The following is a 27084-nucleotide window of genomic DNA, read 5'->3' as shown; positions in this document are numbered from 1 at the left end:
TTGTGTAAATTTGGTTATGGTTTGGATAAAATGATGCAGTTTCTGAGGGGCAGCAGGCCACAAGGGGTGGCAGGTCTCAGAAAATTTGCCTAAATCATACCAGTTTCTTCTTAATTTTAGTTGATTTTTCTACCTACCTGACCAGAAACACAGGATTTTAATACAAGGTATCAGACATAGAATCTTTAAGGAACTCTCAAATTTCCCTCTGAAAACTCACATGCCAGGTCTCCATTGTCTGTATTATTTTCAATACTCTTATCTTCTAGTCCATGGAATAGCCAATTGAGCTCTGAACTGGACTTTCCAGTCCAAAGTTAAAATGCCACCACAATCCTCCCCAAAACACATGATCAGGTCTGTCATAATAATGATTCACTATTGGTACCAATTTCTCTCTCTGGGTTCCTATTGCTGTTAAAACACTATCAAGTGGAACATGGGAAAGAAAAGATTTATTTTAGGTTGCAAGTGTCTGATCACACACCAATGTTGATGGAATCCAAGGGAAGAACTTAAACAGGGAGAAACCTGGAGGCAGGAACTGAAACAGAATCCATATAGGAATGCTGCTTACAGGCTTGTTCCCCACAGTTTGCTCAGCCTGCTTTTTTATATATCCCATGACCAGCTGTCCTGAGCTACCATTGCTTACAATGGGATGGGCCCTCCCACATCAATCCCTAGTTATGAAAATTCCCTCACAGGCTTGCGATCAGCCAGTCTTATAGAGGCATTTTTCTCAGTTGTCATTCCCCCTTCTCAGAAAACTCTAGCTCATGTCAAGTTAACCACAATAAACAGCAACAAAAATAGTCAGGACACAGGAAGACACAGCTGAAGGTAAAAGCAGAAGAATAGTAATAACAGATTCCGTTTAATGTCTAAGTGTGCAAAAATGAAATCCTACAGAATACAAATTTCAATAGTTAAAGAAGGTCTTAACATTTAATATTATCACAGTTTCTTCCTGCTAGGGAGGGGTTTGTATTCTTTTTTCAAGAAGACTGTAGTTCATGGGCTTGCTGCTAAACCTAGAAGCTTGTTTGACTTTGTGGGAACACATTCCCTACGCCCATATCCATGCTTCATTCTCCAGAAGTTCAGCTAGAGCATGTCTATTCCGTTCTTGTTATACATTTTCTTTTTTCTTTTGAGACTAGTGTTTCACAGTTATGAACTACAAGTCTTCCGAGGAGAAAAATGAAACAAATCCCTATGAGCAAAAGAAATTCATGTCCAATGAAAATATCCCTCCCAAGACATTTAAACATATTTAAATATATGTGAATACATTTGCATATACTCATATCCATGCACATATTTACTGTGCTCAAATCACAAGAGTGTATAGTGTCCTCTCAATGCAGAAATGGGGGCTCCTTGTGCAGGAACTAGTGGGAAACTTCTTCATTTCCCATGGGTCATCCATCTCCGCTTCAAGCCTTTCTCGGTGGCTGTACTAGCGGTGTCTCAGGAAGCAACAAATCTCTTGGTAAAAGAATTTATTATTTCCCCTACAAAAGATGCAAACTTCAGCAATTAGGTTTCTAGTTCTGAGGGATATTTTATTTCCATGGTTCCTCTGTGATCCTATCTGTACTCTTATCTGATCCTGAAAGGCTAAATTTGGAATTTGGGTTGCTACTTTAAACCATTGTATTAACGAATACAACCAGGAATTTGATCTATTGCTCTAATAAGTCTGAGTTAGTAAAACAATGGCAAACAATATAACAAGTCGAAATGTCCAGGAAAGGATACCATACAAATTATTACTCCTCAGGAGAGAGGTAAACGGATAACATTTTTTCCATATAGATTTGGCGTTTCAGTATATACCAAGTATGCTTTCCTCATTCTAGGGGCCTAGTGCCAGAAAATTTTCTGCAAACTGACAGCATCAGGGGAGGAATCATGGGGGGGAGTGAAGAGAGAGGGAGAAAAAGAAATTAATCACTTCATGAGTTTTATATTTTGCATGTTAATTTCTATAAATTATTATCTTAAATAGTTTAGTTCTCTCAAAGTGCTCAATTAATTAGCACAAACTTGAGAAATAGATATGGATTACCAATTAATTGAAAAGCACATGGATCTGATTAGCACTTAGCACTCTTATTTTAATAGACTTCAATTTAATAAATGACTGTGGTATATTTCCAGACTATACGATGACAGTTAAAAATGGTAGCTAGGAAAATTACATTGAACCAAGAAATGAGGAAATTTCAGTTAAGAATGGCCATGTCATTCTTGCAGTGTTTCCTCCTGCCTTCTCCCACCGTTTTAGATAGTAGGCTATAGTGGGTTCTTGTCACTTGTTACAGTATGGATTCTGACTCAAGATCCAGAGCTGAGTTCAAAACCACGTTACATAATTGAGTTTGCCATACCTATATTTGGAGATAAGTGCACTGCCTGCCTCATGGACAGTACTTTGTGAATTAGATTCATAGTACTTGTAGTGTGTTGCAATGGTATATGGCACATAGCAAATATCATTGAAGGAATTAGTTACAAATTAGAAGACAAATATTTTTGTTATAACTCAGAAAATAAGAATACATATGAAAAAATTTGTGATTCCCTTTTTTGAAGGGCAAATTTTATTTATGTTTATGAACATAAAACTTATGAGTATACATTTAACTCAGTTTAGTGGTGAGTTCTTCAGGCTTTGCCTTTTCCACCTTGGAAATGTGAATCATAGATTTTGGACTTAGGACTTTGTCTCTCCGATGGCAGATCTCATAATTTCTGCCATTACTATGTTTTAATGGCTTCCACCAGATTAACTAGAGCACCTTGGTTTTCCAAGTTAACATATGGGAGAGCAACAGTGATGCATGGTAGACCGGTGACACCGACCTGGTGTCAGTTCCCTTTGATACTGCTGTGGAAACTCCCATCTTGTGACACAGGGCAGGCATTTATGATTTTTTTTTAGATACCAGGAGAAAAACTTGGAACAGAGTTGCAAGACCTGTGAAAGAAGTAGTTTTTAAAATATTCAAAAACCTTTCTTATTTTGAAATTCTTGGGGAAGCCTTACTTTCTAACTCCAACATGCATGAAGTCAACTTCCTTAATTAAGTCAGCAGAACGTGAACCCAATTTGAACTTTGAGACAGTATTTTAGAGAGTGACTCTGCTGAGAGGAGTCCAAATCATCCTCTTGCCAATTTGAACACTTAATAATAAATATTAATAGTTGCATTAAAATCATCCTGCATGATTTTCCTACAAATATGTTCCTTCATGCTAGTGTGCGATTTTGTTTTTTCTTTATGCAAAGAAGGGAATTCTCAGATGACCATGTAATTAAATTTACAAAAGAATCATCAACTCCCCTTTCTCTAAGTAGACATATGAAACATAAGCTGTACATCCCTTCAAGAGTGATTCCTTCACATGGGACAGTAATTCTTGCTCGAAACAAAGATTGAGTTATTGTGACTGGGCTATTGTGTACACAACTTAAGATTCTGTGGCTGCATTCATTATATGTGGACTAGACTGAACCAGTCAATTCCAGCACCCATAGAGGAGAAGCTAAGCAAACACTACCTCTAGCTGGGGAGCTATTGGCAACTGATGGCTGTTCCTGGAAGAACAGTCCATTTTCTCCTGTGATGTGATTCCTGATAGGTTGCCCATGACCCACTGAGTGAGCCTATACTCATGCAAATAAAAATAAAGTCAACACTAATTAAACTCAATGGGTTAAAAATCAAGTTTCTGAATTTGGGAGAGAGACCTGATGGAGTATTTCTGGTAGGAATTAGAGCATAGGGAGTCGCTGGTTGATTTGATCAAAACCCATTGTATGCATATATGAAATACTCCAAGATTAAATAAAAATGATTTAAAATAACAAATATTGGAGAATTTAGGGCATGTGCATGTAACTGGTTTTGTTGTTGGTTTTTTTGTTTGTTTTTTTTTTTGAAACCACATTGTAGTGACCGTGTCTTCTGTTCATGGAGCTGGATTTGGCTTGCTCTCTGGATGCAGAGGTACTTGCTTCCTAGTCAACCTCATTTCCTCAAATGTGGGCTGGGCATTGAATATGATATTGGAATATGTTTTCTTCTCTTCTGTCTCACTTAACGCAGATGTTCTCTTTTTCGCCATTTCTGTCCCAGATGACTGTTGAACTATAAATTGCTTCCCGAATAGTTCATGGCCTTCCCATATTCCACAGTAGCATCTGGGAACAGACAGAGTAGAGCACAGATCTGTCAGGTTGATGACAGATGATATGAACTGATGTCTGTGATAAATATTCAGTATTTAGCTGATTCTCTGTTGATGCAATCATTTGTGGAATATTTACTTGAAATACCTTTTCACTTAAACACACTTCAAAGCTTACACAAAAGCAGGATAAACAAAAAGCAATTTTGATATAATATTTTAATTTGGTATTTCATAGATGTGTACATAGAACTTTGATCACACTCTTTCTAATTCCCACATCCAAAGTATACCACATTCTCTTCATTTTATATCTTCTTTCATTTCCCTGTCTGTCTGTCTGTCTGTCTGTCTGTCTGTCTGTCGTCTATCTTAAATAACTCACTGAGTTCAAATAGTATTACCAGTATGTGCATGGGTGTGGATTCATCCACTGGGGCATGGTTGATCAATAAGGGACCACCTTCTTAATGAAAACTGACTCAACAGTTGCCAACCACATCCTACCATAAGAGTTTAAAATGCAGATATGTGGAACAACAAATCTGGAAAGCTTTGTAATGAAATAATTTTGTTGTCATCCATTCCACTTGCTTCCTGGTCAGTCCTGTACTATCGAGACATTGCTTAAATAATCTTATCCTGAGGTATCAATAAAATGCAATATTGACTGCAATCGCCTGCCACATTACCAAAACCTTGAGATCCACTGTGTTTGGGCGAAAGGAAAATGAGAATAGTATTTAAAATGTATGTATAAACCTAAAGTTACAAAGCATATAAAGTTTGAAAAATTACTTTAAAGATATATTTATTTCCTACATTTCCCTGACATTGATAGCACTGGGAGGAAGCCATAGGTAGCCCTCCATGGTTTTAAACATGTAGGAGTTGTCAGAGGGAGTGAAGGTTTTACTCAAGACTGCACAGCTAGAAATGTTAAGATCAACACTTTGAAGAGACTTGCATCTACAAAACACAACCGTGGGGAAATACATGAGCAGAACCTCTTAAGCTGGTCTTCAAATTTAGCAGGGAGTCAGAGCTGATAAAAGCCCACATACAGAGTTGAAGATATTTTGATGTTGTTACTCACAATTCTAAATGTGTTAACAAAATGAAACTTAAAAAAAAAAAACTTGATTTTCTTTCCTGAAAATTAAATGAAATCTTAAAAAAATCATGAAAAATACTTGGTGTTGAAAATCAAATAAATAATCAAGATGAAAAAAATACTAATGTTTCTAAGATTTACTGTTTCCTAAATTCATTTCAATTAATGTGCAACATTCAAAGAGAGAATTATATAGTTACGCTTATTGAACTTATTTTGAATTTTTCTTTATTTGATATTGTTGGGGACTCAATAAACCTACTCTGTAGACAAAATTATTGATTTTTATTCATCCCTAAGTTTAACATTAAAAATTTTGTGTGAGATACATGATACATTAATACATATAGAAAGTACATAAATATATTTATGGTTTGATAACTGAAAAAAATCATCTTTGTGTATTTATGTTTTTATTTTTCTTAACATGCATTCATTGCATGTTGTCTATAACTTAACATACAACCTAGTTATTGTTTTTCTTTTGGTCTTCATATCCAATATATTCCTTATGCAACCTTGCTTGCAATATTGAAATTTTTGAATTTGTTTGTATAATTTTAACAATAAAATTTGTACCTTTTCATGTTTTCTTCTTTCTTATTGATATCCTTCCTTTCAACTTGAAGACCTCACTTTATTGCTCCTTGTAAAAACTGATCTGCTGAAGATTTTGGCTTCAGTTGTGTGTGTGTGTGTGCGTGTTTTGTTAAGTGTGTCATTTTCTTCTCTACAGCACAGCTTTGTGTTGGGAGCCACATTCTCCGTTCCAACTTTTGTCCCTTGAGTCCTGTGCAAGTTTTCTACCACTCTTTATTGGTCTGTGACCTTTCGGGTGAAAAGTCTGGGAAAATTGGAGTGCCCATCTCGTTCCTAAGTTCCTTTTCTCCTGGAGTCTTGAAATCTGCCCTCTTCTTTGAAAATTTTTTTATTCATTATTAATTTATTTGATATGTACTAGTGTCTAGTGCCAGTGGAGGGCAGAACATGGTGTTTGTTCTATGGAAGTGCAGTTATGGTTGGCTGTAATCCAACACATAGGTGCCGAGAATGAAACCAGGATCCTCTGCAAAAATAGAAAGTGCTCTTAAGTACTGAACCTCTCTGACCAAAAGGTTTCTCTTACCATTAACTGTGACAGCTTAAATACAAGGTGTTTCCATTTGAATGGGTGAAATTTGTTTGAAGACCTTTGATCTGGGTATTTGGGTCTATATTTGGAAAGCCTTGTGTAATTATTTTATTTTTAATAAGTTTCAGCCATTTTGGGCTTCTCAAGTCTTCCTCCAAAAACTTTAGTATCCTTTCTAAATTCTGTGCGCTTTCTGCATTCCTTTCTACTTTTTTCATCTTCAATTGAGCATTTTCAGGCAGGGTCCCTTGATGCTCACTGATTGTTTCTTTCATGGTATCTATCCTGTTGATCTTGTTTTATACTGCTGTGGTGACAAATTCCAAGTCCAAAAGTAGCTTAGAGGAAGAAAAAATTAATTTTATTTATGCTTCCAGGTCTCATTCCATTGAGAGAAGTCAGAGAAGGAACTCAAAGCAGAAACTTTGGAAGAACATTGGTTTCCCCCCTGCTCTTCTGACCACTTACCTGGTCATATTTAGCTTTCTTATGTAGTTCAGGAGCACCTCTCTATGAAAGATGCCACTTCCGGTGGGCTGTGTCTTCCTGCAGTTATTATAATATAGACAATCGCCATAAACTTATCCACAGGCTATTGTAATATAGGTAAGTCCAAATTCTAGGTTTCTATTTCAGATGACTACGTTTTGCCAAATTAATAATTAAGGCTAACTAGAACACTTGTTATGAATGAGTTCTATCACTTCTATCACAGTCAACCTTTATATAATTTTCTCCTTATGTAAATGGTTTTAATTGTACAATTCATTCAGGATCCAAAAAGGCTTACACACAGGCAAACACACACACATACAGAGAGAGAGGCACAGAGACAGAGAGACAGGCAGAGAGATAGACAGAAAGAGAAAGAGAGACAGAGAGAGAGAGAAAGAGAGAGAACAAGAGGGGGGGAGATACATAGGTATAGCTATACCTATGTGACCAAAGAACCCTGACCCTGAGAAATTCAGAATGTGAGCCTATCCCTATTCTAGAAGGACATCAAGTCCCCAGTTTCAGCCTCCAGAACTCTCAGTCCTCAGTGGTGGGGAGCCTTCAACTGTTGCTCCCAGGTGGTAGGCCACATCCCAGGGGATCTGTAGGGCCATGAAGACACAGAAGTACTAGGCTAGGATGTAAGTCCTAGAACGGATGTAGGGATTCAGCTTGCCTGGGTAAATTTCCATGTATTCTACCTGGCCTTTAGAATGGTGGGGAAATGTATTTAGGAAAACAAATACTTGGGTCTCAGGCATGAGTAGATGATGGGAAATCTTTGTCAGCCAATTATCTTTAAGGGGTGGGATCAGGTTAAGGTGTGACCTTTGGGTACTAGGGTTCACTCTCTCTGTGTGGTTTCCACACTACACAGCTGAGCTTGGACTGTTTTGTGAGTTTGCCCCTTATAATAAAGAAAAAATATAATTGGTCTTTCTTTTAGTTAGTTTGTTTTTTTCTCAACCCAAGATAATTCAACAAGTAGACAAAGCCCAGACAGAAGAATGGGTTGATTTTTCCTGTCATTATAGTTGACTGAGAGGCACTGTTCCACATCTGGATCACTCTTGACAGACTGGAGGTTTCTATGTTGCAGGGTATTCTTAGGGTTGTTAAGAGTCTGCTGCAGCCAGTGTAGCCTGTGAAGGCAAATACTGCATACATTTTTAGGACCAACAGCAAGCTACAGAGAAGGGAAGCTGGGAGACCTGGCCTTTTCCCATCTCATCACCCTGGGAAGGCATCTCTATCACCCAGCCTGAGTTCAAAATCCAGGGCAGTGAAATTGTGGGCATCTGTTGTGTATTTTTCAACTCCAGATTTTCTGTGTTTTTTTTTTTGTTGTTGTTTGCTTGTTTGTTTTTACAATTTCTCCCATGCCTTTGCTTAATTTTCTGTTAGTCTGCAGCAACATTTTCTCAGTTTCTTTCCATTTCCCTGTTACCTTGCTTTAAGTTGTCTGACAATTTTTCCACACTTATGACTGTCTGATCAGATTTTGGCACCTGTTTTGAGGTGAGAAAATGGTTTCCTGGAAGTGCCTGATACTTCCAGACTTAGAGTCCCCTTAGGGCATCAAATAATCTTGTATTTATTCTCATTTTTCTAAACTCATTTGTTTGTACCTCTCTTTCGAGAAAGTATAACAGGGCTCCTTATTTTCTCTGAGCCAGTTTTCAGGCTCTGCCATTTCAGCACTAGGGAGCACCTCGGTGCACATATTCCAATCTCTTGCTCCTGCTGTGTTTTCTTCTATTGGAGTCCCAGATGGAAACCTAAGGCCACTTTCCCCACAGCATTTTGCTGGTGTTGTGTTCAGAAACAGGTTACGGTTACCTCTTCCCACAAGCCTCTGCCCGGGCCCAGACTTGGCCTAAATGTCACATCCACAGCTACTGGCCTATCAGTAGGCCCTACAGAATTCTGCTTGGTTCTAGGCAAAGCTATCATAGGTGGATCAGCCCTCAGCTGCTGCATCATATCTATGATCACCAAAGGATCCACAGTATGTCACAAACTGACCCTATGACCCTATCTCTTTTTTTTTTCTTTTTTTTTTGGGGGGGGGGGGGTTTCGAGACAGGGTTTCTCTGTGGCTTTGGAGCCTGTCCTGGAACTAGTTCTTGTAGACCAGGCTGGTCTCGAACTCACAGAGATCCGCCTGCCTCTGCCTCCCGAGTGCTGGGATTAAAGGCGTGCGCCACCATCGCCCGGCCTGACCCTATTTCTAAAACAGAATCACTGCCCAAGACTGTTGAAGCCGGCCACTGGAAGGTTCATTGAAGCAAAATTCTGATGAATTGGAACTGTCAATCTTCTTCCCCTGGTGCTAGAGCTGTTTTAAGACTCCATTTGCAGACAGACCTCTGGATGACAATTGTCATGATTTGTCTAATATTTTATCTTCTCAGCCTAGCTCAAAGTTCCAAGGTAAAGTCTTGTTCTTACTATCCTGTCCTAAACTCAGCAAATAAGATTTTATACACATGCCATGCTTTCCCAGTTTGGGGTCTATTGTTGAAGAGAGAACCCTGCCCATTGGACTGATACTAGCTGACCCATGCCTGCAAGACTGAAACACAAGTCTGTTCCAGGGTTAATTTTTTCTCTTTCTAAAGTGGGAGGTGCCTCTCGGTAGCTATGCTGCCCGAGAGTGCAGACAGAAGTGATGGATGCAAATCTTTCTGCCTGCCTTCAACAACCTTTTCCTTTTGCTCTGTTTACCGATGGTATTAGGGTCTTTCTTCCAAATTTCATAAGTTATCTGCTGGTGTGTGATCAGCTTTCAGGTCAGTATGTGCATGGGGAGAAATTAGTGGAGAGCCTTAGTCCACCTGTGTCTTGTTCCACGCCTCACTCTGTGTACTTTAGTACTCATGCTATGGGTTATTTCTATCTTCCTCTAAGGATGCCCCTCTCTGCTCATTTTTTCAGTGTCCTTTATAAATCTACTGTTCAGCATTTAGTGGTGTTTATATTGCTTTTTAGACCACCTTTCTCTTTATCATATCTCCAGTTAAAAATTTGATCTGAATTTAATGCATGTGAGAAACACAAATAAAATAAAATCAATCTTCACTAAAATGTACTTCAAATAAAAACTCCTACTGTGTATGTCTGGCTGTTTTCTATCTTAAATTTTTCATTCTGCCTTGCTTTTTACTTAGAATAGCCTTTGTAGTTTAGCAAAATCATTATTTTATTTTTTTTAAATTTTAGTATTTTCTATTGATTATTTGGTTCTGAACTTAATAAATGTTCACAGTTGCTTGAACTTCAGGAAAATACAAAAAGTATTACTACAAAAAAAAAGAATGCCTACATTACACTAATCTTATACTATACTCATCAGTCTAGGATGTCATATCTGAACAATCCTAGCATCTGAATCCTCCAATAGCATCTGGGCATGTAAAATCAAACTTAGGAGCTGAAGGAAATGATGTAATTATGGATTAATAATGCCTGCATGGATGGATCTTGATTGAATAACCTGAAGATTCCTAAGGAAAGGATAATTCGCTTTGCATCCTATTTTACTAAAAGGTTGTAGCAAGGACTTCACTGGGGCGTTTAAAGCACACAGCACTTAAGAAGAATGCTTTGTGATTTGTGGTGCTTTTCTTGACAAACATCTTCTTGAGAATTTCAGTCGATTCCCAGTGTTGCTAAAATGTCACGTAAAGCAGTTGGCTGGGACTATTGCTGTCTATGACTGCACATGATTGTTAGAAAACTGAATGGCTTAAGGTTCTGCAGGTGATCCTCCTCCATTGCTGACGATGCAGAGCTCAGAAGTCCCTTCACTGGGTCCTCTTTCTAAACCCTATCTTCACCTAACTTAAGGAAGCCAACACCATGTCCTCACTCATGTTGCTGTTTTGGATATCCAGTTACTCATTATGGCCTCATTTGTGCCTGGCTGCAAGTGACTATAAGCTCCTCACCACATGGTCCTCTCTGCTGGAAATCTCAGAACTTGGCAGCTTCTTCTTCAAAGCAAGCCGAGTATGGTGTTCCCTCCCAAGATGTCATTATAGTCTATGTGACACAGACTCACTTTTACTGTCCCAGATGGTGCTCCATCACTTTTCTGGTACTCTGACAGAAGCAGCTTATTACGTTCTGGTTACACTACAGGAGAGTGAACCGTAGGAAGTCTGCTTCCCACACAGTGGGCATCAGAGAAGCCACGGTAGAAGATATTCACAAGGAAGAAAAAGGCTAAGCTTCCCAGGGAGGTGGTGGCTGGTAAGTCTTATAATACACCTCAGACATTGTAAGGATTTTATGACTCTTGAATAGAGCTAATCTGACAGGGAAAACAGACAGGGGACACAACATTTAGCGCCATGGGTTAGATTTGCTATGGTGCAACAGTGCAGGCAGGGTTCTGAGAAAGCCTGTATTAAGAAAAGACTAGAATCAGAAGTTGAAGTCATCAATGCAGGAACACACAATTCTGAAAAGTAGAATCAATGGAATGAGAAAGAAAATCCTGGGTTTTCAGACCTGTATATGGAAGAGAGAAAGCAGAGACATCTCTTATAAGAAATAAAAAGCAGGCAAATAGTGCTGAAGCTCCCAGCCAAGATCTGAGCCACAACACAGTCCGTGGTTCTACTCTTAGCACGCAGTTTTTGAAAGTAGTCAATCACAAGGAAATCTCATCTCAATGTCTAACCTCTTCCGAAACTCCCTGGTAAGTTACACAGGCTGATATGCTAATATCCCAGCTGGCTAAAGAGCATGTGGATGAATGTATGAATTAAAATGAATTAGCAAAATGTCTTGCAGTGGTCCTGCTGTAACTCATCTTTACTATCCCTTCTTACTACGTAGAGGTCAAACCACACTCTCTCTGCTGAGTCTGCAGGAAGTTTTGAGGACAAGGCTTTCTTAAGTCTGTTGTTTTAAATATAAACTGGGGTAGAGCTGGCTGAAAACACAAAGATAGTGGGTGTGGCTTCAGTAGAAAAGATTTAGTACTTTAGAGAGGCTTTCAAAAATATATGGCCAGAGTCTCGAACGGAGCCCTCAGTATGGCACAGGCACTGGCTCTTGTTTTCCCTAGGAGCCCTGAGAGTGTTAATGATTGCAGAAAACTGCATCAGGAAAGAATATGGGAGGAAGCTCCATATTTCTTAAAGAACAAGGATACAATGTTATAGTATTTTATAACTTCATGAGATACCACAAATCATGTTGCAGTTTAAGATGTGATTTCAGATGTTCCTGAATATAGATACTAGTTGGCAGTTTACCTTCCTTTTAAGGAACCTTTTAAGGTTGTCATTTTGTGGGTGAATTCTTGACTGATCGGTAGGAGTTTCCACATTCTGTCAATTCTGTGACTATGTCAGCAGTCATAAATTTTACTTCATTAAATTTAATGGGATATAATCTACACGTGAAATATAGTTTGTTGGCCTTGATTTATCTTATGTACTCACTTATAATGTTTCTCATGATGAAAGTAAGATATATCAAATTATAATGATTCTACTTCTGAGGTTTCAAAGTGCTGGTTTTAATAGGAAACTGTTGAAAGCAATGATTGCTAATAATAAGGAAGTTATGCTGACCCTTGACAAATGATACCAATCATCTACTCTTCTGTGGCTTTTCTCCACTTTCTCTTTGATGTCTGATTTTTTTTCAAGTTGTATTTTGATGAGATTGTATTTCATTAGCCATACCATATACACATGCATATGTATATGTATGATGATGGATATAAAATTGACATTGAATTTTACATATCTTACATCTATATTATTCATTAGGTATTAAGAAGCAGAATAATGCCATTTGCATGCCTTGTGTTTAGGAAATTTCTAAGTTCTGCAGTTTTAATTCCTAAATTTACACTGCTCTCTAGTGGGGAATAAGTTCAACGCAAAGTAGCTTCTGTGTTGGTATGTCATGCCATTGTGGGCAATTTGTAATTATGGTAGTAAGACATGAACACTACTGTGACATTCTAATAGCAATAGAGGTAAAATTCCACAAATGGGTTGTATATGTTATATCTCAGAGAAAATATGCTTTTTTTTTTAAAAAAAAAAATCACTCTTAAATTTTGAAGAGAACACACCAGTAAAATGTTTTGTTTGGTTTCTTACAGTATATATAGAGAGTACACACAAACATAGATATTTGAGTATAGAGGCCACTTGAACATCTTAATATAAAGAAAAACTAAATCATAATTAATTCCTCATTTTGTATACCATATATGGCATGAGAACAAGACTTAGATACTGGCTTGCATCATTTCACCCCTTAGTTTTGTGCACTGTGATTGGATCCCACATGGGTGCCTTGAGAGTATCTCTGGCACTCCTCCAGTTACCTTCCAGCAACTGATGTTCCTGCCCCTTCTGAGTTCTTGCAAACAAAGGCTTGGAAGCCCAGGGGTGAGGTGGTTGCCACTGGAAATTGCAACCGTTGGTGACATTGCATTTGCTCATTTCCCTTGATAGACACTCTTTCATGATTTATGTGCCATTATTCTAATTTTAAAGGAATCTTGAATAGCTTCTTCCAAAATAAATGCTGTTGCAGTTCTAGAACTGAGTCCTTGCAAATAGTTCCCCCCTTTAAAAAATCTTCTTGTTATAGTTAATCAGTCAAGGGAAGTTTTAAAAAGTCCAAGCCCTCTGAGACTGTATACATGGCCTTCCTTTCTTCACAAGGGATTACTTCCCCAACAATAAAGCAAGTAACAAAAATTCTCATTATAAAATTGATTCCACAAGGAATTCCTACTGCTCAGAAGGACAATTTCTTTAAGCCGCTTTTTCTTATATTTGAATATTTTGACATGATTTTATTTCCTCTAATTGACCTTGGAAGAGCCAAAGTCTCTCATCTGTTAAAACTTAGAGTTATAACTGTTTGTCAAATGTCCTTGTAAATTCTATTCTCTGTTAAATTTTTGGCTCCTATCACACAGACTTGCAAAATTTCACCATGAAGTATCTCTAGATCAAATTTTATTTATTTTTTAGTTTGAACAACATGGCTGTTGAAGTTCTAATTTAAGACTGAGCCTTAATCCCAGCACTCGGGAGGCAGAGGCAGGCGGATCTCTGTGAGTTCGAGACCAGCCTGGTCTACAAGAACTAGTCCCAGGACAGGCTCCAAAACCACAGAGAAACCCTGTCTCGAAAAACCAAAAAAAAAAAAAAGACATTTTTAATATTGAGTTGCTGCCACTGCTACTTATGAGATTATGAGAGACATAAGTAGATGAAATGTGATCTAGCTTTACAAATCCCTTGGAATTTATTTTTTAATTTTGCCATGGTAAGAACCATAATAAACAAGGTTATTGTATGTTCTGCCTGCCACTTACAATTTTATGATATTACAGGTAATTTGGAGAAGTTCTCAGAATACATCTATAATGTTTTTAGCACCTGCCTTCTATTCCCTTTTCATGTGGTATTACATTACATAAGATGATAGAGATTCTTGGTATCTCAATACCAAGATCTGGTAGCAGATCACAGAACAAGGGAACAACTAGTTATGAATGGAACAGTGAAGCCTAAGCTATTAGCTGTGGAAGATAACTCTGGTATTATTGATGAGAACACTTTCCATGCAGAAATCTTGGTTTATTTGCCAAATGACAGGCACTGCTTTAGAGCTGGTCCTTGTGACTATTCAGGGTGGTTTCCATTAGAATGAAGATGAGCTAATCACCAAACACACTTATGCTGTCTGCTGCTCACTACATTTTCCTGTACAAGCAGAAAAGCCTTCCTTGGATTTTCACTGAGGTGTTGGCAGATAATCTTATTTTATGTGACTAGGTAGCAGTGTGAACCAAGGAAGATAGTGTTTCCTTCTGAACATGAATGTATTTAGCAAAACGGCGTGTCACAAGTTCTCACCAGGGCCTTCAAAACCTTGAGCTATTTGTTTGCATGATATAAGTACCCTTTCTGGTAAATTTCTTTGATAGACATTGATTTATTTTTTTTCTTGATAAATTAACAAGTGGTTATCATGCAACATTAAAAAAAATACAAAAAAACTAAAGAAAAATAGCCAATTATAATCTCACCAAATATCAAATTGTCACCAAATATCACCTAATATTACAAGTATCACAAAGCAAATGTTGCTAGCAGTCATCATCTCTAGTGTTCGTCACAGTTTTAAGTGGCTTGTTAACATGTCTTAGATTAAAACATAAAATACGGTGTTAAAAGTCTTTTACATTCTTTTTTTTTTTCTGTGAAGCAAAAGCTACTCTATAGCACTCACGATGGTCCTCCTGCATCATCTTCTGAAGTGTTAGGACTGTAGAAGTGACTCCCCATATCCTGTTTGTGTTCTCTTTTTAATGCGTGTGTAATATATTAATAGGAAAACCATAAATTAGTTAGTCTTTCCATTCCGGAATAATGCTTAAGATATAAGGGTTTAAAGGTTTAAATCAATGTAAAAGAATTTTTACATATTCTAACTATGATATTGGTAAACATTTAAATTATCTATAAAAGAAAAGCTAGTATGCTTGTATAATGGATTTAACTAAAATAGTGACATCATTTGTAAAAAAAACTATGGGTTGTTTTACTTAAATGTAATCTTTACAATTAAAACATTAATATTATTTTAATGGAGATTCCTAAGTAAGAAAATTAATGTATCCTTCTTAATAATGGAGCACTCACATGGGGCCCAATCTTAAACAAAGAACTGTGGGCAATCAAAAAATACTGACAGAAGGAGAAATTGTCTTCTTTGGGAAGAGTCCCCTTACTTTCACACTAGTTAAAATTGGTGGATTAGATAATAAAATAAATAGGCATAAACATGCAAGAGAGATTGTAGGGACAATCTATGACTATAATCATTGCCTGCATGTTTAAGACTGTGACTAGACTCATAAAAGAATCCATGCAAAGGGCATGCAAAGACCACAGCTAGAGCATGAGGATTCTGCTGAGTTCCTTGTAACAAGAACACAGAAAGATTTCAAATGACTTGAAAAAGAAGAGTAAATAGAGGATGCTATAGTCACTTAACTATTCCAATCTTAAACCAACTGAAATTGTGAACAGGAATACCAAATGCTTTACAAGATAATCACTGATCAGTTGCATATTATTGCACTGTGGTTATTCAGTTCTGAGCCCGAGGCCATCTTGTATGCTTAAGAGAAAGTTGTAATTGGAGGTAGAGATTTAACTCCAGCATCAAGCACAGAAAGTAGTAGACCTGCCACCCAACAACATCTAGCCTTCCTTTTACTTCCTAAAGAAAAAAAAAATTGAAAGGCCAGCCCAACGTATTATCCTGGTTGATCTTGAACTTACTATCCCCTGTGATAACACATTCAATGACTAGGGCTTCATGTCTGTGCCCTCAGGCCTGACAAAAATGAAAGGAATTTTATTTCACTGAATCAAAAGAAGAATATCCAATACATTCGTGCATCCTAAAGAATACAATGATCAGAGCTACCTTCTGACTTATAGCTAAAATGCATGTTTATTTTGACTATATTTTGCTCATTATTTGTGTGACCTTAAACAAGTTGTTTAACCACCACTTAGCTTCATCCGCTATGGAATTGGAAACCCATTTCCATAATGGAAAATACCTCTTCCATTGTTAATGGCAGTCAAAATGAAATGACAAGTATTATGTACCAAACACATTGTTTTGGTTAAATGATTATTGTCTATATTCTCCTAGACAGGCAACATCCACACACACCCCTTGTTAATTATGAATGCCACCTACTAAAGTGGGAAGAAGTGGGAAGTTTTAATTTTCTGACTTCCAGAGCCCCTTTTATTTGATACCTAGTTCGATAAACACTGGGGATTGGAAAACCTTAATCTGCTTGCCTATCTCTTTCTCCAGATTTCACAAGTGCCCAAGATGGAGAGAGTGAGGCTGAGTTAATGCCTGATGAGTTTGAAGAGAAACCAGGAAGGGAAAAGAAACACTCGAACTTCACCTTGTGCAGTGTGTGTAACATTCAACTGAACTCAGCTGCTCAAGCACAGATCCACTACAATGGCAAATCTCACCAGAAGAGACTGAAACAGCTGACCAATGGCGCACTGAAGAACGGCAATGGTAAGATTCGTCAAAGTATGTGGTTAATTTTATATCATCAGATTCTGGTGTGTGTCTGCATATGTGAAGACGGAAGAAGAGACCAGGTTCTTATTTAAAATCAAGAGAAAATTATTTTAAAAAATGGTTAGTACATTGCCTTAAGCTGAACAATATCTCCCTGTAAGTGGAAAAACACTGTATTTTGTGGCTGTATGAGATTGTTAGCCCAGGGAGTTTCTAGAATTTGAAAAACATTGATGCAGTTTTTATGATGTTCACTTTTGATATAGATAGACTGACAGATGGATATTCCTTCATGATGCATATGATGATAGGAATTCTTTCTGTTTGCTTTTGATAGAAATGGGTGCAAATGGATGTTCTTTCGGGATGCACGTAAAAGAATGGGGTTTTAAGCATTTGAGGAGACAGATATGTTTTATCCTGTTGACTAGTATGATTGTTAATTATGTAGGTTAACATATTTCTTCCCAAAGAGGTGTTTAATTCAGTAAGTATGTTGTTGAGATTTGTAGTGGCATTATCAGTTTGTTGGACTATTTGTCACTGTTATTTTAAAGTAGGTTCTGATTGCACGAAAACTCGGTTCTAAAAATTAAATACTCAGAAAAGCAGATGCAAGTTTATTAGCAAAAAAGGAGAGGTAGAAAGAAACGGATTGACTTTTGTAGGGGGTACTTTGAAGAACTAAAGTTTAATAACTACAAAGATAATTGTAATGTTGCATATAATCAGATATTTCATGTTTGGTGAGTGAAATAAGAAGTTTTTCTGACCATAAGACTGAATCTCAATGTGTGTAGTTATTGGATATCATAAAGATATCATTTTGCAGTACATTTTGGTAGTACTAAACAAGGGAACATTTAGAAAATAGCATCTCCTTCAACTGTGTCATGCCTAAGTTTGTGTGTTTCTGTCCATGCACATGCCTATATGTTCTCATGCTAGAATATTTCATTGGAAAGAATTTCAGATTTTTCTTTCAAATGGATTTAAGCTTATCATTGAGGTTGTTTGTGAAGAATATATAAGAAACAGAACTTAAAAACTGAACTCTAGTAAAGAGCATACCCTGAACCTAGAAAGCAATATACTAACATGATGGTTGAAAATGTACATATTGAAGTCTTTGCTTAAAATTGTCCAGGAAGAATGTGTTATTTAGCATCAACTTCTAGGTCAACCGATATTCCCCTAAATGACAGAATTCAATCCCAGACTGATGGTTTTTCAGTATTACTAGGGGTGCTGGTGTGGGCTGCTGTGTTTGCAGTCACACTTCTTTAGAATAAATAGCAGCTGGTACAGTAGAAATAACTAAGACACCAGCATATCTGATATATTACCCAAACTAGATCCTGCTACAAAAAGAGACCAAAGATTTTCAAAGTATAACACATTGCATGGATTTGCTCAAGTCTGATATTTATGATAATCACACCAGTGCTCTTATTATGTGTTAGTTTGCACTAAAGGTTTTAAATATATATCTTAATTTCCTCGGATAACCAGTTCCTTATTTTGTAGATATGGAGATTAGCAGTGGCACTGACTGACTTTAACGCTGAGGAGAAGATATCTCTTATTTGTTCAAACCAGCAATCAGAGCATCTACTCTTCACATAAATATCTGTACTTCTTGGATCTACTGTTTCTCCAAATTAATATTGAGAAGTACTGTGATATTCTCTGTTCAAATGGAGAAATTATTTCTGAAAGAACAGAGAAATTGAAATTCTATTGTATTCCTCCGAATACCTTAATCAAATGCTATACACTAACTGGACTTTCTGTTAAACTAGTTACTGTTTAAGACATTTTAGGTTACTATGTAGACCACTGGGTGGCGGGGGGACACGGGACGACGGACGGACGACAACAATGATTCATTGGAGCTCTAGGAGAGCCAAATCACACTCATTTGATCTGAAGTTACCCTTAAAAGGAAGGTATCCATGACTATGAGAGCAACAAGTATCATATCCGAGTCTCACGGACTTAAATAATTGGAAAAGTTTTTCAAGGCAACAGTGTGTGTTTCATTGTCTATGAAAGTATGGCAAGGCTGTCCTTAGCCTGGGCAGGGTCTGTTACTAAGGAAACTGTAACTAAAGTGTATATTGTAAATACAATAAATAACAGAGAGGTGTAACTTGATGTGGAACAAAAAGCACTGAAATACTTTTTGTCATTAATTATGAGTTTGTGTGGACTCTAGTCCATGGAATAGGTTTATATTTAAGGAGCAGGTTATTATAACCACTCAATAGAGTTCAGATCTCAGTGAAGTTCAGCCCTGGAGCTTCCTCCTAAGCAAACTGCAGCATCCGCAAGATTTCCAGCTGCAAATAATAATCAATTTTAGCCTAATTTGCAAAGTCTTAAAAGAACAACTATGTTTGCTGTGCAATAATCCTTGTGTACACTGTAAATATTTGTCACACGAATTGGTTTAATAAATTGCTGATTGGCCAGTAGCCAGGCAGGAAGTAGAGGTTGGGTGACCAAACTAAGGATGATGGAAAGAAGAAGGATGGATAAGTAGTCGCCAGCCCTATGAAGAGGGAGCAGGACATGAACGTACCATGCTAATAAAAGTACTGCCACGTGAGACAGTGTAAATAAGGAATATTAGTTAACTTAAAAAGTAAGAGCTAATTAGTAAGAAGTCTAAGATATCAGCCAAGCCTTTATAATTTATATTAAGCCTCCAAGTCAATTATTTGGAAAGCAGCTGCTGGTTATTTGGGAATAGGCAGTCAGGAAAGAAATGTCTGCTTACATATGGCGTTCCAATGTGTGGCTGAAATTTCCACATAAGACCTAACAAAGTTTAAAGGATTCTAAACAAAAATGGGAGTCAAGCACAGCTTCCTGGTAATTGTCTTTTTGCTGGTAGGTTCTGTTTGCTGGCAGCAAGCAAAGACATGGTTCCTTTAAAAAGTGACTTCCTGGTTCATGCTGGCAGCAGGGGCAGTTCTTTTGAGAAGTCCTTCATTTGAATGGGGTTTGTGAGTAGTAGGCTGCATGCTCCTTGGGAGTGGCATGGATCTAGAAACTATCCCAGATTTGGGGTAATAAACATGACTCCCAGAACTGGAAGTAAATGTACCACCACCATAAGACTAGCCTGTCAAGGATCAAAGGAATGGGGTAGAACAGAACCAGCCACCAAAGCCACTACTTTGCTCCTATCCATGCCTTTTAGCAGTTTAAAGACTCATGTGTCAGCTAAAGATGGAGATACACAGTAAAGACAGATTCATACAAAAAAAAAAAAAAAAACTGCCAAACGGGTTATAGTGTGTTGAAAAAAATATATGTAGGCTTGGGAGAGAAAGGAAAAAGGATGAAAAAGTCCTTTAAAAAAGAAATGGAATCATAAAAATTATAATAAGCCATGTAAAGATGGGAAGTACACAGAATCTGGATACTGTATGTCATTGTGTTGTCCTTAAGTTTTTTGACTACTAGTGAACAAATGATAAGAGACATTTGATTATGAAAGTTGCTAGATTAAACCAACTCATGTACTATAAGAATATCTTGGCTTCAAAATTTAAGTCAGAAAATGTTACTTTGGGAAAGAATTTCTGCTGGTATTTACACAGGAAATGAGAGAATATGGATTCATTCTGGATTTTAAAAAATCAGGTTTGACCAAGGTAGACCTCCTGAAAATTCGATGTTGGAAGTGGATGGCCCAGATGATCTGACATTTCAGAATCTCTCTGTTGAAATTTCCTCTGAATTCTACATCCAAAATTACTTCAAAGTTCAGTCTCATAGAATACTTCAGGGAGGATTTGACCATAATCCTAAATTTTCTAAGAATCCCCCAAAGATTACCAGCATCCACAGTCAACAGGAAGTAATCTAGAGAAGTACACTCACATTCCAAAAAATAAATTATGAATGTTTGTCATCATTTAGGGAGTTGGTTACAAGTTGTTATGGATAATGGTCAGGAAAAAAAGCTGAACAAAGGAGATTATATTCAGGAATCTCATTCTAAAAAGAAAAAGGGGGGGACATAGGAATAGGATGAAAGGATGGATTACTATAAAGTGAAAAGTGTCGGATCCTGTGTTTTCCTGCAACATTGCCACTTTGGGTGCTAGGTTGTACCAGACAGTCCTAAATCCTTTTCTAAAGAGAGAGAACCATAGCCTTTTTATATCACCATCACAAAGTGAGCTACTGTTTTACATTAGCACAGAAACACATCTTTTACACATGCCCTCATTCCTTCAACTGTAAAAATGTGCCTTCTAGCCTTGTTGGGAATAAGAAAGGGCACACTATGAACCTGACAAATCTGGTAATGGTTACTCATTTGTTATACAGACATGGATTTATGCATGTGATTAACTACTACACCTTTTAAAAATATTTATCTTTCCTTATATTCTAAGTGTGTGTGGGTATGTGCTCGTGCATGTGTTGGATACCCACAGAGACATGAAGATGGTGCTGGATCCCCCACAGTTACAAGCATTTCAAGCTGCTCAATGCAGGCACTGGGAACTGAAACCAGGGCCTCCATAAGAACAGTAACCTTTCTTTTTATTTTTAGCTGCAGAGCCATATCTACAGTCCCAGTCCTTTACATTATTAATAACAGAACACCATATTAGATTTTCTAGAGGGGTATAAAGGAATTTGTTTTATTCTGCCCTCTCATGTTTCAAATATAACCATTGCAAACTTCTTCCATCTTTAGATAAACTTTAGTTTAGATTTCAAAAAGAATAGTACTAAATATACTGTGACGTGAAAGAATGTGTTATAGAAATATTACATGAATCCATCCATATATACACATATTTGTATGTATATATATACACACATATATGTGTATATCCATATAATATATATGATAGATAGATAGATAGATAGATAGATAGATAGATAGATAGATAGATAGATAGATAGATGCATATGTACATACATACTTACATAATTTGAGTGTTTGTTTTAATTGGACTATGTCTGCATGGTCCAAATAAAATAATAGACATTCAAGTTATGGCCAGTATTACTTTAGGTATTTATAAAGGAAAAGTGTCATTTAGCCTTGAATGATTACAAGATACCATGTACATATCTTCCTTTCTCCCTCTCTTCCACTAGATTCCTGGAGCTTGGCCTAGTGCTTAGTTGTAGATCTCTGCAACTGGTTACGTCAGTTACTGAATGAAAGGGCCAATGGTGATAGGAAGAACTGTGAATGAAATTTTAAAAATATGTATCTATATATATGAAGATGTTATGTAATTAAGGGCATATGTTCTCTATAAAATACAATAAAAATTACTAGAGAGCATGTGATCTAAAATGTGTCTTCTGTGTTCGTGAACAAAGGGTGACACTTCCCATGTCATCATGTTTATTAGGGAAAATTATCTTCCATCACAGAGAAAAACTAGCTGACATGCTGGAGTCAAAGTGAGACTTCTCTGCAGTGCCTGATAGTGATAACCTTTGGGTAAAACCAAATTAAAACTGATCATGTGTTCCTCACAGATTGTGCAGCAGAATCCTCAGTCTCCATGATTCCTTCTGTCAAATTGAGAGGCCCTTCTTGAGAATAGTTCCCATCAGCTGGGACACTCTTCTTTCATTCTGGAGCATCCCATATCCAATACCTGGTTAGGACTGTGGTACAAAGTGTAGTCTTTTACTTCAGCAACAGGAGAGTATCTCTGAAAGGCTTGCCTGCTAGATTGTCTGATGTCTTGCTGAAATCATGACACAGTGACCTTACCCTTTACTGAGGCCCTAGCTGCTTCCTGACTTCCTTACCCTGCTTTGCCCCTAGAAAATCCTTTCAGCTTCTGCATCATAGGAGTCTATCTGGGAAACCACCAGTGGATCTCAGTTTTAACCATGTGCACCATACCAAATACAGTTTAATAGTTTCTCTATAGTTGGTTTCTGTTTGATGTTTTCAACATCAAAAGTGCAAAGGAATGAGAAAAGGACTAGAATCAATTTCTCTGGGTACTTCGTATCCATCATCTATGGAGTTCCAGTCAACGAGCATCAAAAATAGATACAATTACACCTGTTTCACAAATTACGTAGCCGGGATCCAAAGGACTGAGATTTGCCAGTATTTTCATTTAACTTTAGAAATGCTGACGACTGTATGTTAATGATATGCAGAACCTGTCTCATTATCATCAGAATTGGGATGTATATTTGGGTATTTCCACATGCTGTTGAGTTTAGGTCATTTCTGAAATAACTTAACCTAAATTGTTACAAAGAGCTGATGATTCCTTTAAATTTTCATCAGCAACTCAACTGCTAAAACATCTCGAGCAGAAACAAAAATCACATAAATAGAAACTTTGTTAATTTCCTCTGCACATCTTATGTCACTTCAGGAATGTGTGTGTCTTCTTTTAGCACAAACTATTTGCGATGAGGTAAGATGAAACCTCCCTAGTGGCCATTGGGAGTTCTAGAGTTAAAAGTTAACTGAGTATGTTGACTGCCAATTTTTAGAAGTCCTGTGGATCACAGCTCATGAACCCTTCAGATAGCAGAAATTACAATAAAGAAACCTCTTTAGTAAAGGTTTTGATTTCATAATTTGACTCATGAATTTTGCAACTTGTGATTTTTTATTATAAATATTACATTGTCAATTTATGCTGTGCTCAAATGAACAAAAGTAAATTTATCATAACTAAGAATACTAAATTTCTAGCAACAATTCAAGTACATGATAAATATGAGTGAGTAATATAAAACACATAGTTTTATAAACATACTCTATACTGTGACATAATAATGCTTGTTCAGCACAGATTTTTATGGTATATAATTTAGAATAATTGGTTGGCCAGATGACTCATCATGTAAAGATACTCACTGCCAAGCTTGATGATTTAAATTTGACCCATGAGACTCAAATAGTGGAAAGAGAGAGAAGCAGCTCTCCAAATTTACCTGCACCTGCCACACATGCTTTGTTCTGCACACAAACACACTTCCTGTATTCAACTAAAAGAATGTAAAAAATTATGAAAGTACCATAAGAGGTTAAGAGTTAAGATTTCTGATTAAATGTCGACATCCTACTCATATTTGTCTTTTCTTAGTCCTGTAACATAATACGCAGTAGAAAATCTTTATAATCAAGTATAAAATGCAGTATTAAAATATCACGAGAAAATATACCTAAGACAAAATTAAAGATTGTAATAAAAATATCTGTCATCTGTGAAAACTCTTTGAAACACATATAGTGAAAGTCACAGTTTTTGAGATGTGTAAAACTTTTGTGCCCAATTAACTTCATTCAGCCATCTGTGCTCACCTTGGGTAAGCTGGTTGCCAATGCTAGTTTAAAGGTCTGAGCAACACACTAACCAATCACTGTAGCTTTATTATATTCCCGTATTCATTGTCATATTTGACTTATGTTGTCAAACCTAATTTTCTATTTCTGTCTATAACTGCTATCGAATAATTCAATTTTATCTAGCATCCTACAGTCAGTCTCTTGCTGCTCATTGTTCCTTTCCATATAAATCTAGGGTATTTCTAGTTTATATACCCTTTTCGCATTCAATTGTACTTCACTTAGCAGAATAACTGAGTGCATTTGTCATTTCTATTGTCCTACACATTGATTACTCCAGATGGTGTTAAGGTGTCAGGGAACTCCAATTTATAAGATTTGCTTTTTCTGTAATACTGATTGTTATTGAAAATAAAACAGTCCCAGAATTTTCTAGGACCTCCAGCCCTGAATTTGTAGCACAGACCTATAACTTATATATAAATTTGTCTTACCTTTTGACCTTCAAGGACTTTTTATGCTTTTGTAGACTATCAATAAACCAATGGAACTTGCCAGTACATTTGTGACTTCTCAGTGGTCTCTTTTGGAGTTTTATTTACTAATGCAGTGTCTTACTTAATGGTGCTCACTTGCATCATCATCAGTGGACCAGTGTGTGACACCATCCCAAGCCATAGTGAGTATCATCACCCACATCAGTGTGTAACACACTGCTGAGCCATAGTATCATCACTCACATCACCATGTGACACACTGCTGAGTCATAGTATCATCACCCACATCAGCGTGTGACACACTGAAGAACCATAGTGAGTATCATCACCCACATCAGTGTGTAACACACTGGTGAGCCATAGTATCATTACCCACATTAGTGTGTGACACACCAAAGAGCCTCAGTGAGTATCATCACCCACATCAGTGTGTGCCACACTGCAAAGCTAATGTAAGAAGTATGCCTGTGTTCACACTTCCCTCCGTGATCAAAATGAAAAATGCTAAAATTAAATTAACCCAAATTACGCAAAAATACATTTTGTTTTCATTATGGTTCCCTAATGTTTTATCATCTTTGATGCACAACAAATGCTGATTTTTATGATGCTTAAATTTTGAATAAGTTATGGGATTTAGTTTCAAATTTTCTATTACTCAAAAGAAAACGTGATTGCTTCAAAAGGGTAAGTTCCATTTGATGGCTAATTGGTTCTCTCATCCTGATATGTATTATACATTTCCAGCCACCCTGACATGATGCTCTCAATGCTAGCCCTGGATCCCCACAAGGAGAGAGAATCTAGCCTGTGACCCCCTTTACTCCCACAGAATGCTATCTTCTTAGAGACATCAAAAAGTGCATAAAGACAGCCATCTGGGACTCTATGGAGTCATTATATCTCCACCCTTGAGTTGTAACATATATCCATTTTATGTATGGAGTGATTTAACATTACTCTAACAGAGTATGGAGAGTAGCCAGAAGTGCTTAAACCTACATACTCATTCCCACTAAAGACATCAATTCAGTGGGAGACACAAAGAATTGCTGGATTCTGCAAATGTTGAAACAGGTCCATCAGACAGATAACTGTGTAGATTTCAATGATAAAACTACCTAGATGGTTCTTGCTTTTTTACAAAGTAAACCTGTCAGGTTTAATTGTCAAAAGCAATTGCTCTTCTAAAGCTAAATTTGTTTCTACTCATTTAAACACACACACATGCAAGCATATTCACACGGACTCTTTTTGAAAGTGTTTTATTTTTAATAATGTGATTATTTTTATTTTATGTCCACTGGTATTTTGCCTGCATGTAGGGCCAGTGTGAGGGAAGTCAGATTTCCCTGGAACTGTTATTACAGACAGGCTCATGTGGATTCTTAGTGTTTAGCAAGATAGATGACACCAACTACAATCTTTGAAGTATTTATACTTTGTTTAAATAGTATTCAGTCTAAACTTTGACTGTTTTATTGATTGTCTAAGAAATATTTGAAAATTACATTCTGTAGTTTAGCAGGAGTAGCTAGGTGGTCTTAGCAGGTGGTTCTATCTTTTAAGCAACAGGGTTGCATTTAAAGTGATGGTTCCTGGGGAAGAAAGAACAAGATATTGTGGCAGACGCCATGATTCTCCTGGCCGAGATGAACGCTGGTAGGACTCATGCCGGGAAGCCACAGTCAAGTGGCGATACATATTAATGGAAATGGGTTAATCAAGATGTGAGAGTTAGCCAATAAGAGGCTAGATCTAATGGGCCAGGCAGTGTTTAAATGAATACAGTTTCTGTGTAATTATTTCAGATGTAACCTAGCCGGGTGGCAGGATGCAGCCCACCACTCCTCTTTACAACAAGACATACCTGAGCAGACTCTACAGCGTTTAAAACTTTCCCAGATGCTTTACTCTGTTCTCTTGTGGGTTTGAATTTGACCACTTAGCATGCATGACTAAAGACACAGTTATGAAGCACAGAAAATAACTCAGTTGGGTTCCGTTAAATGAAATCATTGTATACTAAATATACTCCACACTGTACAACTGGAATCCTATTTGTTAAAACTTGTTCTAAAGCAGCCTTTGAATGCTACACTTTTATTTAGAATGAACGGAAAGAATACTCTAGATTAGGAAGGTTGCACAAGAAAGAAAACTAGAATCACATTGTAAAACAGAATTTTACACTGTTGTTTTTCATTAAATT

The 27084-nt window shown here is 37.0% G+C and overlaps 1 protein-coding gene across 3 annotated transcripts in view; it reads left to right on the top strand.

Moving 5' to 3' along the window:
• Positions 1-27084, top strand: part of Znf385d (zinc finger protein 385D) — an 887297-nt gene that overhangs the window by 175159 nt on the left and 685054 nt on the right. For all 3 annotated transcript variants that reach the window (XM_057769819.1, XM_057769820.1, XM_057769818.1), the window contains one exon: positions 16836-17054. In XM_057769819.1, the coding sequence (XP_057625802.1) occupies positions 16836-17054 (219 nt within the window). The remainder of the gene's footprint in view (positions 1-16835; positions 17055-27084) is intronic.

The sequence above is a fragment of the Chionomys nivalis genome, chromosome 5 (assembly GCF_950005125.1).
Source record: "Chionomys nivalis chromosome 5, mChiNiv1.1, whole genome shotgun sequence".
NCBI lineage: Eukaryota > Metazoa > Chordata > Mammalia > Rodentia > Cricetidae > Chionomys > Chionomys nivalis.
Note: the sequence above shows the minus strand (reverse complement) of the source record. Positions and strands in the feature narration are given on the sequence as shown.